The 15,341-nt window shown below is 36.9% G+C and overlaps 1 protein-coding gene across 1 annotated transcript; it reads right to left on the bottom strand.

Moving 5' to 3' along the window:
• Positions 1-317: 317 nt before the first annotated feature.
• LOC105436536 (UDP-D-xylose:L-fucose alpha-1,3-D-xylosyltransferase 1-like) lies at positions 318-14,915 on the bottom strand. Its single transcript, XM_030993762.1, has 2 exons — positions 14,537-14,915; positions 318-1,216 (listed from the first exon to the last, which is right to left on the bottom strand). Exons 1-2 carry the CDS (start codon positions 14,913-14,915, stop codon positions 318-320), a joined length of 1,278 nt encoding a protein of 425 aa, XP_030849622.1.
• Between the last annotated feature and the right edge of the window lie 426 nt (positions 14,916-15,341).

Raw genomic sequence — 15,341 nt, 5'->3', positions numbered from 1 at the left:
AGAACCAAATTTGTCTTACAGGGGTTATGTAAAACGTGACAATCATGACAATGATTTTTATCTAGAGTTCGTGTATAACTAAAATTCCATAAGACTATAATACAATTCATGTTTTGTTCTAAGAATAGAGCAAACGAGAAGATGCCTCGCGATATACGTTACAGAGTTACCATTTTATATGCGATCGATTGCACCTCTAAGAGTATATCTTTTATTGTTTGTAATCAGATTTGCTCATAATGTCAAAGATATGTTTCAATAATATTTCTGCTTCCAACTTATTATCAGGGTAGAATTTCCATTTAAGTGGGTACATTTTAAACATACCACAGACCAATTCGCTTAAATCGTTTGATTTTAGGATCATGCCCGTGTAAATAATCATTATGCACAACAACAGTTTGAACATCCCGATGTCTTCTCCGCCATTTGTCATTGAAATACTGCCAGCCATTCGGGAATCTTTGGTAATCCATGACGTTGATCTCCAGCTTGTCCCGAACGTTCTTCCTCTCTAGAAGTGCATTAAGGAGATCCTGGTCGGGTGTTTTCGGGTATTGGGTAAGCATATCGTCCCATTTCCGGATAACCTCGAGTGTGGCGTTGGTGGCGCTAAAGTATACGAACCCCATGTTGATTTCTAACCAATCAGGAGCGATGATGTAAACGTATTCTTTGTGCATATCTTCCACGACGTGTAAATCATAACCCTCTGGACAAAACAGGAGTGGGTTCTCCAACCAGACTGTATCCAAATCCGAAAATAAAACATCGATGCCTTGTTCGAGAAAAGATCGAATATACCTCGGCCTTCGGTTAATCATCTTGATGTATTCGTCCGTTCCGAACTCGAGGAACTTGGTTGAGGTTTTCGTCTCGGGAGGGCGCTGTACCGATATATCGATGTCTGTTCGTTTGTTGAGGTAATTATATGACGCAAGGTCTTCGGTGAATATGGTGATATGATGTGTAATGCCACATCGCTTCACACTCTCCAACCAGTTATCGCAGAAGTCAAGATAAGCAGCATTGGTAGAGGAGAGAATGGTCCAGGGCCGAGCTCGGTCGAAGATCTCCGTACCGTTCTTCTTCGTGTCTTTCCGGATGGTCTCGCTGGTCCATCGGGATGCGTTCGGCTTGTATGGGACTCGGATGACGGATCGCTCGTTCCAAACAGAAAGAATATCAACTTTGAAAAGAGAAAGAGCAAAATAAGCTGGTCAGTAACAAAACGAAATAAGAATTTAAAATACACAAAGGAAACAAAATCAAACGCGACAATATCTACGAGGTGGATTTTCAGTTAGACCTCAATATTTTCAATTTTTCTAACCTGGCCAAATTGTTGGTTTCGTGTATATTTTAATCATTATTATCATCATCGTTTTCTTGGTGTTGTTTCTGTTGTTATTGTTTATAGTGTTATTAAAGGTAAAGATCAGTTATGGTCATGCGATTGCATTGTGAAAGAAACGTTGTGGAATCGATCAGAAAAGGTTGATCATCTAGCATATAAGTATTGGTGTGTACTACAAGGTTCTGGAATCATCAAAATGATTTTTAAAAATTGGCCCAGTCTTGGTAATGTAACAAGCACTGTACGCAGAAAGATGTATATGGGACTATACGCACACGTGCGCGACACGTTTGTTTATCTCTCACAGACCATGTAGATAAACTAATTTACCAAATATATCAATTAGCAGGCGGTTTCCCGGCAAAATTTGTATCATCATGTATTAGTCAAAAGATATTCTTTCACATGTTTGGTAATAAGAGCTTCCATTTCATTTTTTGAAATTGGGGCGTTTCCAATACTGGTCTTTGCTCTCTCTCTCTCTCTCTATCTATCTCTCTCTCTCTCTCCCTCTCTCTCTCTCTCTCTCTCTATATATATATATATACATAATTTATTATTCAATACATGGATTCAGAGGAATGAACCATTGTACCACGACACCTCTACAAATACCATAGTTATACCATGATAAATTTTCTTACACACAGGCAGAGCAACGAAGTCCTTGATCGTAACCCCTAGAAGGGCAATTGAGAAAAGGAGCAGCAAAATAAGCTGTGGTAAACAAACAAACAAATAAGCAAGCAAACTTAAACAACAACACCAATGTTAACTTAAGTATTGTCTTTTATTAAAAAAATGTATAATTGAATCAACTTATATGGCGTAGATGCTATGTGAATATACTTGAATGCGCTATGATGAAAACAAAAACTCCTATATTAACAGTGCTACTTTACATTCTCACACACACATACAAAACAATACAATATCACCTCAAAAAGTGCGTCTTCAATAAAACTTTGAAGACAGCAAATACGAGGATCTTCTTATGTCTAGTGGGAGGTAATTCCACAGCTTTGGAGCGGCGTATCTGAGAACGCAATCTCCAAGAGTTACTTGAATCATTGGAGAAAGAGGAGGTGCCAAGTGTTTTAAAGACCGTCAATACTACTGGGCCAGAATGGATTAGACCACACAGCAAGGTCACTGACAGGTGGCTATCTCATCGAATAAGCTCTCAATTAACATAAGAAAAAGAGGATCATAGGGACCAATGGTCACCGATTAGGCATTGTTTACTATACAGAGGGCGCAAGTAGCTACAAGTAGTACAGTGGGACTTAAAGGTGGAATCCAAGCAAGGTGGAAATTCTCATCATTTTCAGAACAAATGATAACAAAAAACAAAATTATAGTGCCAAGATACAGTTCACATAGATAATTGAGTACACATCCTAGAATGAGAATGATCAGAAATAACAAAAATTATACGTACTGTTACTTGCCTCTTCTAAAATAATATAACACAAAGATAAAACTAAATTACTTTTCTCAATAATAATTTTTCAAATTTCAAATTTTGGAGAGTGAAAACAAAAGTGATTTAGCATTTATATATATATATATATATGTATATATATATATATATATATATATATATATATCGCAACTAGCAATGATATAGTCATCCCGTGCATGAGCCCCCAATTCCGGGTACCCTCGCTATTCATAAGGACGGCTATTCATAAGAACAACTATCCATAGGGACCGCTATTCATTAGAACAACTATCCATAAGGACCGCTATTCATAAGAACAACTATCCATAAGGACGGCTATTCATAAGAACAACTATCCATAGGGACCGCTATTCATAAGAACAACTATCCATAAGGACCGCTATTCATAAGAACAACTATCCGTAAGGACCGCTATTCATTAGAACAACAGATGACCGCTATTCATAAGAACAACTATCCATAAGGACCGCTATTCATTAGAACAACTATCCATAAGGACCGCTATTCATAAGAACAACTATCCATAAGGACCGCTATTCATTAGAACAACTATCCATAAGGACCGCTATTCATAAGAACAACTATCCATAAGGACCGCTATTCATTAGAACAACTATCCATAAGGACCGCTATTCATAAGAACAACTATCCATAAGGACCGCTATTCATAAGAACAACTATCCGTAAGGACCGCTATTCATTAGAACAACTTTCCATAAGGACCACTATTCATAAGAACAACTATCCATAACGACCGCTATTCATAAGAACAACTATCCGTAAGGACCGCTATTCATTAGAACAACAGATGACCGCTAATCATAAGAACAACTATCCATAAGGACCGCTATTTTTAAGAACAACTATCCGTAAGGACCGCTATTCATAATGTGGAACTTCCTATACGTGAATGACCGCTATTCATGAAACGGAAAGAGGGTCACTATTCTTAAAAGCATAAGGACGTTATTCATAAGTACCGCTATTCATAACGTGGCATGAGGGTCGCTATTCATAAAACGGAAAGATGGTCACTATTTTTAAAAGCATAAGGACCGTCATTCATAAGGACCGCTATTCATAACATGGCATGAGGGTCGCTATTCATTAAACGGAAAGGGGGTCACTATTCATAAAAGCATAAGGACCGTTATTCATAAGGAAAGCTATTCATAACGTGGCATGAGGGTCGCTATTCATAAAACGGAAAGAGGGTCACTATTTTTAAAAGCATAAGGACCGTCATTCATAAGGACCGCTATTCATAACATGGCATGAGGGTCGCTATTCATAAAACGGAAAGGGGGTCACTATTCATAAAAGCATAAGGACCGTTATTCATAAGTATCACTATTCATAACGTGGCATGAGGGTCGCTCTCTATAATTCATAATGAGGGTCATTACTCGTAAGGACCACTATTCATAATACGAAATCGGGATCATTACTCATAAATACGAAAAATGGACGCTATTCATAATTCATATTGGGGTCACTACTCATAAGGAACGCTTTTTAATAATACCAAATGAAGACTCGGTATTCACAATACGGATGATACGTATGCGTATAATACTTCTTGTATTGTGAATAGGGAACCCTATGAATAACGACCCTGATTTTGTATTATGAACAACGACCCTATTTTCATATTATGAATAGCGACCCTCATCTTCGATTATGCATTGCGGTCCTTACGAATAATGACCCTTATGAAAAATGACCCTTTGCTGAAATTAAGAATAGCGGTCCTCATGAATAATGGTCCATATGAATAGCTGTCCTTATGAATAGCGGTCCTTCAAGTGACTGGTTAAAGATACTATGTCCCTTTTTCAGCCAACATCGAATTCTGTAGAACTTTGCAGGAATTATGAATATGTCATGTATGTCCTATCTATGAATCTATTATGCAAGGAAACCCGTTTACTTGCTAGACTTGACTGTCAGACACTATTGATTGACTACATACATAACATGAGCTGTAAAGGGTACATGAGCATTTGTCTACATCAATAACTCACTTCTTGTAATGGCCAAAATTAAACTGATTGAATCTTTGCGCAGCATAAAACGTACAACCATTCGGTACAACGGTCTGAAAATCAGACTATTACTTACTGGCTCTATAGCTCTTAAGTCTATTCGACAATTAATAGTCGTTATTTTCCTACTTAAAGACATTTTCAAGCCCCCTTTTTTGTAGGGAAGTTCTAAATTACTATTATCTTTCAAATGCCGTTGGAATGGAACCTTTGTATTGTTTTGGCCTGCAAATGGGACATAGTACCTTTAAAGGTAAAGACAAGTTATGGTCATGCGATTGCATTGTGAAAGAAAAAATGTGGAATCGATAAGAAAAGGTTGATCATCTAGCATCTAGCATCTGCAAGGTTCTGGAATCATCAAAATGATAAGAAATTTGGCCCATCCTTCGTAAAGTTACAAGCACTATACGCAAAAAGATGTATATGGGACTACCCTCACAGTCCATGAGAGAAACAAATTTACCAAATATATAAATTAGTAGGCGGTTTCCCTGCAAATTTTTTATCACCATGTATGTAAAACATATTCTTTCACATGATTGGTAATGAGAGCTTCCATTTCATTTTTTGAAATTGAAGCGTTTCCAATACTGTTCTTTACCTTTAACATTGTTCAGATGAGAGAAAATAATGCTAAGGTATTGACTTCAATGCTAGATGTAGAGTTAAAGCTAATCTGAAAGATTGCGTGAAAACAGACCATAATTAATTATAACAATTGGGAAAACTGATCTGATCGATTTAATTCTCCCAACTATATATTGACTATTTAATCACATTTTAGGTGAATGTAAATCGTCACAAAGCAATGAGTTTACTTTTAGTGTTGAAAGATTAAGAACCCGCTTATGTCTTATTTTCATTGACAAACGGTTGGGTAAATTCAAAAAATGGTTGGCAGAATTTACTGGTAGAATACCATAAATATATTTGTGGTTTGAGAATTTGTTCCAGATTTTCTGCATGTTAGAGGGTAAGTACAGTAGAAGGAACATGATAAGTAACATTTCACACAACAATTACGCAGGTTTTTCATCAACCTTCAACAATGTTACCTAGTCACCTTAAGAATAGCGAGCAGACCCTTCCAAGTCCATCTATCACACCAAATTAAAAGATTACTAAAAGATATATAGGCCTTTATTTAAAATCAAGGTCAATTTTATTGTTTAAAGGGATAGCTGAGTTCTGTTGCAGAGGGCGCTACACAAAATAATTTGTTTGTGAGATAATTTGAAAGAACATACAATTTAAATGACAAAATCATCTTTGTTTGATCAAAATCGGTTTAAAGACGGCTGATCTTATCCATAAATATAACGATTTCTAATACTTGTGTACCACCACATATATTAGATTATTTGAAAAAGCCGTTGAAAAAAAGAAATAGCGCCTTTTAGGTCGTATTTCAGCCAATGCCGATGTTGGCTTTTTGTTGGCATTTTCGTGTTGGTTATATTACGCACAACCATTTGAATGTAACCATGTATATATAATCAATAAATCCTCAGATGAGGCAAAGAAAAAAAAATTACGCACAACCAGCTGGCCTATGTATTGTTTTTTTTAATTAAATAATTAATAACGGTCACCATATTATTTTGAAAGTGGAGCTGAATTGGTATAATCGTGTTGCCTAAATTTCACATATTTTGGGGTCTAAAATTAGCTTCATATCAATCTTAGGTTCTAAAAGGGCACTAGCAATATCATAAGGATAAAAGCAATAACCATGTTATTTGAATTAGGCACTTGCGGTCTGAAAACAGAACTCAATTAACCCTTTAAAATTAAAACTGTATAATTATTCTCAATATTTCTGTTAAAGGGGAAATTAAGCCTGATATTCAGTTGGCTATAATAGAAGAAGTAAAATGAGAGAAATAACATTTCCCACATTAATTCACATTCTGAACACGAAACACATATTGATAAGGGGTGTAATAATTACCCTGCAGCTGATCTGTCGGGCCATCGCCGATGTCACTTATTAGCTGTAAATCATCAACTATTGGCGAGAAAAGACAGACGTAGAGAGAGAGAAAGAAAGAGAGAGAGAGAGAGAGAGAGAGGGAGAGAGAGAGAAAGAGAGAGAGAGAGAGAGAGAGAGAGAGAGAAAGGGGAAATGAAGTTGGGAGAAGGGAGATAAAGATAAATAGAAAGAGAGTTTGAAAGAGAGGGACGGAGAGAGAGAGGGTGAGTGAGAGTTCAGACAAAGGGAGAGGGGAGAACAAGACAAAGAGAATGAGATGGGATGAGGGTCTAGGAGAGAGAGTGAGAGAGAGAACGAGGAAGAAATGAACAGTGAAATGATTGAACTATTTTTCTTGAGCTAGTAAAGGGTTACCTAAAAGAAAAGGTTAGCTAACAGAGATTGGTTTGAGTTCATTTCCGTTTTGTATTATCTTCATTGTATATACAAGATTTTAAATATATTAACATGAAATTAAAATAAAGAATGAAAATTGTGACGAAAACAATAGGAATTCTGTCAAAGACAGACCACCTAATTAAAATCAGGTCAAGAAGAGATCAAGCGAGTATGACTAAACGGCGTTAATAGTATAGAGCTAATGGATGTTACAGGAAATTAAATGGCCAGGCTTACACTTAATGTCATTTGAAACGCGAAATGAAGTGTTGTTGTTCTCCTTACAAATATTTCTCTACTGCACAGATTCATATGGAGTAATACTGTCTTATTTCGTATGAAATAACATACAAATATCGCCCCCCCCCCTTGACGAGGGGGGGGGAGGGGCTTTAAATTATTGTTTGCTATCATTGACTATTAGGTATCCAAGCAAATATGCGGCGCGGGTTTTTAAAAGTAGGGTCTTTAGACCATATTCTTTGACGACACGACCTATCACGTATGGAAGGACAATGTGCGACTCTCATTTGTTTTGTTTAATCGTTGGTCTCTCTTAAAGGAACATTTTGGGGGTTCTTTCTTTGGTTCTTTCTTTTGGGGTGTTGTGTGCGCTAGAGGGGAGCTTTAGCCTCAACCCCCCCCCCCCCCCCCTCCTCCCCTTTCTGGACAAGCTAGCATAGCTAGTGACTATGCAAAACCTAACACTCAAATATCATATGACCAGCTTGTATACAAAAAATGCGGGCATGCCTGCATTTATTTCACTTTTCCATTTTTTCTTTTAAAAAGTTCATGGCGCAGCGCAGCGAAATTGATACTCCTTGAGAAGGATACTGGCATATTAATATTTCACAGATGAGAATTTTGGAATGCCTTTACTCTTGCTGTGGTGAGGTATTCTCCAATTTTCATTCCGAAATTGTGTGTAAACAAGTAAAATATAAATAAATGTCCACACAATAATTGAGTGTTACGTCACTCCTTAATTTAATTCATATTAGTTCATTTCCAACAGAAAGATACACAAAGTAAATACATACATTATTACAGAAGGTATGACAAAAATGTATGTACATAATCAATTTTTCTTGGTAACTATACAAATATACTTTACACATAGGCCTAATAAAATTTTTACAAGAAATTCTTAATTTCTGAAGAAATGGGGGGGGGGGGGTGTCCACTAAAAAACAGTGCTTGTAGTTTGTGGATCACCATAAATCTCTGTCAACCTAAATCAAGAGGGAGTCGGTCCTCATCGTTTTCCTCCCTTTTCATGCATGGGGGGTCGCGTTTCTACTTCAAATAATGGATGCACAACAAATTTTTACACTTTTTAGAGGGAGTGGTTCGCTCTCTCATACCCATATCCTCTGGTTTATATGACCCAAGCATTGCTCGTTTTTCAGAATCATCATGCAAAAGTCATGGCACTGTCTTACATTTTCAAGGCATTACAAACGGTTGCAATATGTGATTTTAGCACTTAGAATTTGTAAGAGCTTCCTTCAATATGATTTCTTCCCCTCCCCCCCCCCCCTATAAAAATTCAACAAATATTTATCGCCGCTTACCAATAAATTTGCTTTCTGTTAATATTTTGAATATGACTTGAAGAAATTTAAAATGATCGCTTAGTGAAAAATGATGTATCTATGATTTTTTTTTTTGGTAATGAAAATAAAGGAAGAAAAATTGGCTAAATCTTGCTGAAAACTCCAAGAACAATACGCAGCAATGGGGTCAATGGACTGCATAACAGTTTCTTTCAATTTTTGTATTTGTTTCATTCATTTATTTTCATTTGAGCAGCTGATTTGAACAGCTGAAGACAACAAGTAATAGAGAACATGTATCTTAATTCAAGGTCCATTTCATTACCCCCCCCCCCCCCCCCCAAAAAAAAAAAAAAGGCGTCCAAGATTTGGCACATAGATGGATTCGTTGTATCTATGAAACACGAATATCGGTAATGAATGTTCACAGGAAGTCACAATAAATAAATCGAACTTTATAATTCAATCATGTCAAAAAACGTAGGGGAAAACAAGGACTTACCTTCCACACCGGGCAATAAATCTGACGTGATCTCAGGCCGAACCAGTTCCGTTTTCAAATCAGACGATCAGTGGCAAAGCGGGTCAATGATTTTCGCGCGCTGCGATTGACCGCTAAAATAGCTTGAACTTGTTGCGACACTTTCTCAAATGATTTCCGGGCGTAGGCGAGCGGAGGAGGGGAGGGGAGGGGAGGGGGGATCATGTTCCCCTCAATGAAATTCATAAATTAATTAATTGCAATGACGACCTTCGTCATTGCCTTGTTTTCGTTCACATTCTGCCCCATTAATATTCTCCTTTTCCTCCTTTTCCTTATCGTCAGGAAATCGCATTCGTTTTGCACGTAGTGTTTGTTATTCCTGGTTCGGTGCTTTCCTCATGTCCTTTTCCTTTCAAATTTTATAGGCATGGTCTCTAACATCTCATCAAGGTCACTACATTCTTTGATTTTCGAAATCACTCATGCATAACCGTCCAGGCGCCATTTTGTCCGTTTTTGGTCCATTTTAAGGCCTTTCTATCTTCCTTCCTATCTCCACTATCCTAGATCCTACAAACTTCTAACAAATTCCTCTAGATAGTCTAAGAGATGTTCTTTAATCTGCGACGTATAACCTGCCCTTCAAAATGCCATCTTCGTACTCAAAATTCAAATCTGAAACCGACTCCGTCAAAAATCTCTCAAATTCTTGAAAAATTGACCCCTAAATAATCTAAAACTGCCATAACTTTCTCATATAAATTTCGTTTTGTATTTAAGTCTTACAGTATCTTTATCTCATAATTGCACATAGCCATGCCAAATTTCACACTCCAATAACTTTGCAAAACATAAATAGCGCCCTCTAAAGTTCTGGGAATTGGCTTTCTTTCTGTGGCCGTATCTCCATTATGGCTTGGCAAATCCGTACCCTTTTTTGGATTTAGATACTTGAAGATATGCCCTTTCCAGCCATATACAAAATTATATACCCTAACACTGACCGACTTTGCGAAAAATGCCCTCCAAATTCGCCATTTTCAAGAAAATTCCAAAATAACTTAAACTTGCTCTAAAATGGCGATCTTTATACCTACATCAATGAAACTTGGCAGACATATGTATCCATATACGTGACAACTGTCTGCCAAGTTAAAAAAATTGTAATGCCCTCGTCGCAAAGTTATCGCCAAAAATGATGAATTTACTATGCATTACGTAATAGCGCGTTTAATGCGTGCAATACATTGCGCAGAGATAACAATGGTGTCAAACTGACCGCAATGAAGTGCTCTTTTGCATGATACAATTAGTATAGTATATGTTCACACAGAAAATTGTGAGTAAATCGCATTTGAATATAGGTCACTATACGAATTCCGCCGAGTTTCCGCCGAGTTTTCAGACTGCTTTTCGCCCCTTAAACGTCCTTTTTTTTCCTTGAAAATTTGCAGTGACATGCCGAGTTCCAATACGCAGGGCACCTCGTGGCCGGATTTTCGAAATTGGTCAAGGGGGCCATTTAAGACGCCATTTTGTCCTATAAATCTATTTTACATCACGTGTTTCGATAGGATTATCATAGAAAAACAGAGAGTGGTTTACAATAACAACCATGAAATTCTCTTTCTAATGATACCAAATACGGCCCATAAAGAGACGTAAAGAGAGAGAGAAAAAACAATTTAACTCCGGTCAAAATACAGATCCTGTACGTTTTCCGCCTATGCATTACACGCATTGTCTATGGGGCATATCGGGTTCACGCTTTTGGCCCCCAGAACGATCTTTATTGCAATGACGAACATGCACCAAATCCCCTTGGTTTTTGCACGCAGTGCTTGCGAGCCCTTTCTAGGTTCTTTCCCCTATCCCAATTTCTTTCAAACTTCGTAGGCATAGTCACTACCATCCCATCAAGGTCACTGTCGAGGCCTTTCTTTCGCCCTACCTATCTCCAGTATCACAGAAGCTACAGACTTCGTGCAAATTGCTCTGGATAGTCCGAGAGAAGCTCTTTCGTTTGACACGTAGAAACACGGCGTCATTGCACGCACATCGTTGTGACACGATTGCATTTCTAGTTTCTTTTCATGAGGACAATTCAAAGAGCGAAAGATCAAGAACATTTAAAAACAATTATATAATGTGAACACGACCACATCTACTTTTCTAAAAATCAACCTAAGACATTTCCAATAACAAACTGAAAGGTGCGAACATGACCATGAGGTATTACATAATCATAACATGATTTTTAAGTTCATTTGGCTGACTAGTAACAAAAACAACTTCAAATTACAAAGAACCAGAGATACAAGTAGATGAACAGCCCTGATCACCAATGCCTGATAGATACAATGCAGCGCAGGCACCTAGCAAGAAAGCAAGTATATGGACAAAATATATAAGTATAGGTTTATAATTTATTACCCATATCAGGAAATTCGATTTCTACTGGTTGGTACAAGTCATGCAGTATAAAAATACTCACAATGAGACAAAATACATACATAACATACAAATAACTGAGTTATATAGTCATTCTGACGATTGAATTAAACCATTAATGGTTTATTTCATTAAAAAACATTCGCGGCCCGAGGGCCGAATTGCATTTGTTTTTACAAAGTATACATCAGTGACAAGGTAAAATTACCCATAAACATTATGCATGGTAACATTATAGTAGTAAAATTGCAATTCTTTTGTAAATATCATATATAATTGTGCTTCTACGCCACCTGCTCCGGCTACAATTACTCAGCGGCAATTCAGTACATTAATCAAACTCCCGATCCCTAGCCCTGTTAAGAAACCTACACCGCACCCAACCCAACACCAAGCACAAACCCAGCTCAAAACCCAACAACAAATACAACCCCAACCCCACATCCCTGATGAACTAAAGCAGCGCCGCCAGAGCATGTGTCGGGTTGAACCATCTTTGTACATTATGGCAAATTGCTTGGTACATATACAGAAATCTGAATTTTATTACCATATTTGCAATAATCTTATATATTGAACTTATACAATATGTGAATATTAATACATTTTTTTATATTCAAAAGAATTAAATGTTTTGGTTGTAAAATGCATAGTCAGATGGGTATGGTATGGTTATGGTGTTTTCTTCAATAACAGATACAGAGACAACAACAGAAACCAAATCCAGGAATTATGAAATCAAATAAATGCTACAATGATTAAACAAATTATACATCGTAGGTAAAATGCAGAACATTTTGAATTTGGGCCAATTCAGTAAAAGGTACATGTAGAATGACAAAATTATTATTTATACTATGTATATCACATTATTATACTACATCCATGATTGGTTAATGTTTTTTATCGGTAATACAAATACAATGTAATTACTTGAGCCTCTGTAGTAACGTAATAATTGTTTCCACGTTTGGATATGTAGTACATTGGACTAATATATGAATGAATTGAATTGAATCATGAGCATTGAGACATGGACAAGTTATAAATAACCCTTTCTGCGTTTGAATGATTGAGATCAATCTTAACAAATTGGAATAGAAAGTAAAAGTTTTTCCTGATCACAAGTCCACGGTAAAAGGACATTTTGTGTCTTGATTTGCATTTGCTATGTTATATTTCATAACTTTCGTTTATCTTAATGTTTTTATCGCAAGAATTTTAATCAAGTATAATGATATCATAATAATATTACTATACATTTTTATTAGATATACATTCATAATTTTATACGTGTATATGTAAATTTAAAAGTGATTAGAAGAACAATGTCTATATTAATTCACAACGTTACATGAATTATACTAGGAGCATGGTTTCGATTTATTCGCATCATGTAAAGTAAGCGTTTCATGGTTTCACATGAATATAAATTATATAGACACGTATAGACAAGTACATGCTTACACAGGTGTATTCAAATGAGGACGAGGGGGTGTTTCACAAAGACCCTAAGTTGAACTTAACTCTAATATCAAAATAAGCATATAAAAACTCTTTATGAAATAAAGGTAGATGTCTTAATTTTAAATAATTTTTGTTGTCAAAGGTTCAATAAAGTAAAAAATTGTCCACCATATTTTCTCGAAAAGTGATTAAAAAAAATTCTTCTTCAAAAAGTCTTACTATCCAGTTTATTCAAAGCGCTTTAAACATTGAACAAATTTCCATCAAATTCAGGCCCCCTTTTGAATACGGAGCAATCAATGACGATTTTTTTTTTTTGGTATTAATTCCTTTTTCCGTTTCATAAAAATACATGTATAGTTTTTCTAATTCTTCCACCACATATTCAGGAACAGGTCAAACTGACGCACAAAAAAAAACTGAATTTTGACAATGCAAAGTTTTTAGAATTTGTATTTTTCCTATTAAAATAAGATTTCTTTTCCTCCATACATTTAACAATATCTTAATGTGTGCAGAAGCTACTTGTTCAATTATCCTCATTTGTCCGCTGTATCTACCTACTTGTTACACGTTCCGGATGTGGGGTATAAAGTGGTGATATTCACCACATCAGATTTGTTTTTCAAACAAAATATGCAAATATAAATTTCAAGGTAAAAAAATACCTCGGTTCATTTTATATAAGCTGAATTAAAACTCAAATTTAAAGCGCAAAGGTTAAGTCAGAAATGGGTGCAGGCACCACAACACCATTGAAAATGTCGCCATATATTATTATCGACCTCAAAGTGAAAATCACACCATGCGACCTTTGAATGGTTTTGTTGTGTCTTGTCACAAATTCAAATTTTTGGTGCTGTAGTCTGTTACCCTACTTTATTGATACAAGCAAGAATTATAATAATAGTTTCATTTTTATAGCGCAGCTACTACATATGATTATACTCTGCTGCGCTTAATACAAGGTTTCAAATCATTACCCCGGCTGTAGCTTAACTGCCATAATAAGGCGCTGAAGCATTCAAGGAATTTCTTCCTACCGAATATCCATTTTCTTCACCTGGGTGAAGAGTGGCAAATGTAGAGTATTGTTTTGCCAATGGACATTAGTGTCGCAGCGGGACTCGAACCACGAACCATGTGACCCACAGTCTGGTGACGTATCCGCTAGACCACGATACCTCTACAAGTCCAATTCTCCCGTAGCTTTCGGAGCGCCTTCTTCGAGCATTGCCGAAAGCGGACATCAGTTGCGTTAAAAACAAATATCTTCCACCACCACGTGCAGAGTTGAAGTGTTTTTAAAAACCATGTTAGATAGTTAACGCCACGCGACATCCCAAGTCTTGGCCCAACGTATCCGACAAGAGTCGGGATGGCAGTGGCTATGAAGGACGTTAGGACGGTGATGGTGATGCTCTTTAACCCTCTAATATCTACGCGCCTCTGTAGGGCGCCCTCTCGGATCAAGTTTGGGGTGATCTTTAGCGATGACCTGAACGCGATGCAAATCAGACGGACATTGACAATAGCGATGAAGATGGCGGATAAAGCCAGAGTGGCTATGAGCGAGGCGAAAATCTTTATTTGGGGCGTAGTAAGACTTGTTACAGATCCCCTGCAAAGTGTAGCAGCGCCCTCATCGGCAAAGGGTAATCCTGTGAGAGGCAAACTTAGCGATGCGACGAGGAGAGAAATGGCCGCGACCATGATGATGTATAAACCCACACGTGTGGTTGTTAAGAGTCGTCTGAACTGAAGAGGGTGGGTTACCTGGATGTATTTATTTAAACTTAATCCGAGCAAGAGCCACGATGAGAAAATAAAAGACATTACAACCCCCGATATCGCACATTGACAAGGTTCATTTTGAATCGATACTATTGAAGATAAATCCATAAGCGACATTACAATTGCGCTTAGACACCCACCAAAAATATCGTTGATTGTAATTACTGAATATAATAACTTCTCCGATGGATCGAAATCCGTATTCGGTAAATTCATAATGTGTGCCACGAAGGGGTTAAATATTGTGATCGGAAACACGGTGATCAGGTAGGAAGATACTCGCAGGTAGACCAGTTCTGTCGATAGATCGTCTGTGTTGATCGCTAAAGTAGTTTCCATTTTGTT

This window comes from Strongylocentrotus purpuratus, unplaced genomic scaffold (assembly GCF_000002235.5).
Source record: "Strongylocentrotus purpuratus isolate Spur 01 unplaced genomic scaffold, Spur_5.0 spur5_scaffold_20, whole genome shotgun sequence".
Taxonomy (NCBI): domain Eukaryota; kingdom Metazoa; phylum Echinodermata; class Echinoidea; order Camarodonta; family Strongylocentrotidae; genus Strongylocentrotus; species Strongylocentrotus purpuratus.
Note: the sequence above shows the minus strand (reverse complement) of the source record. Positions and strands in the feature narration are given on the sequence as shown.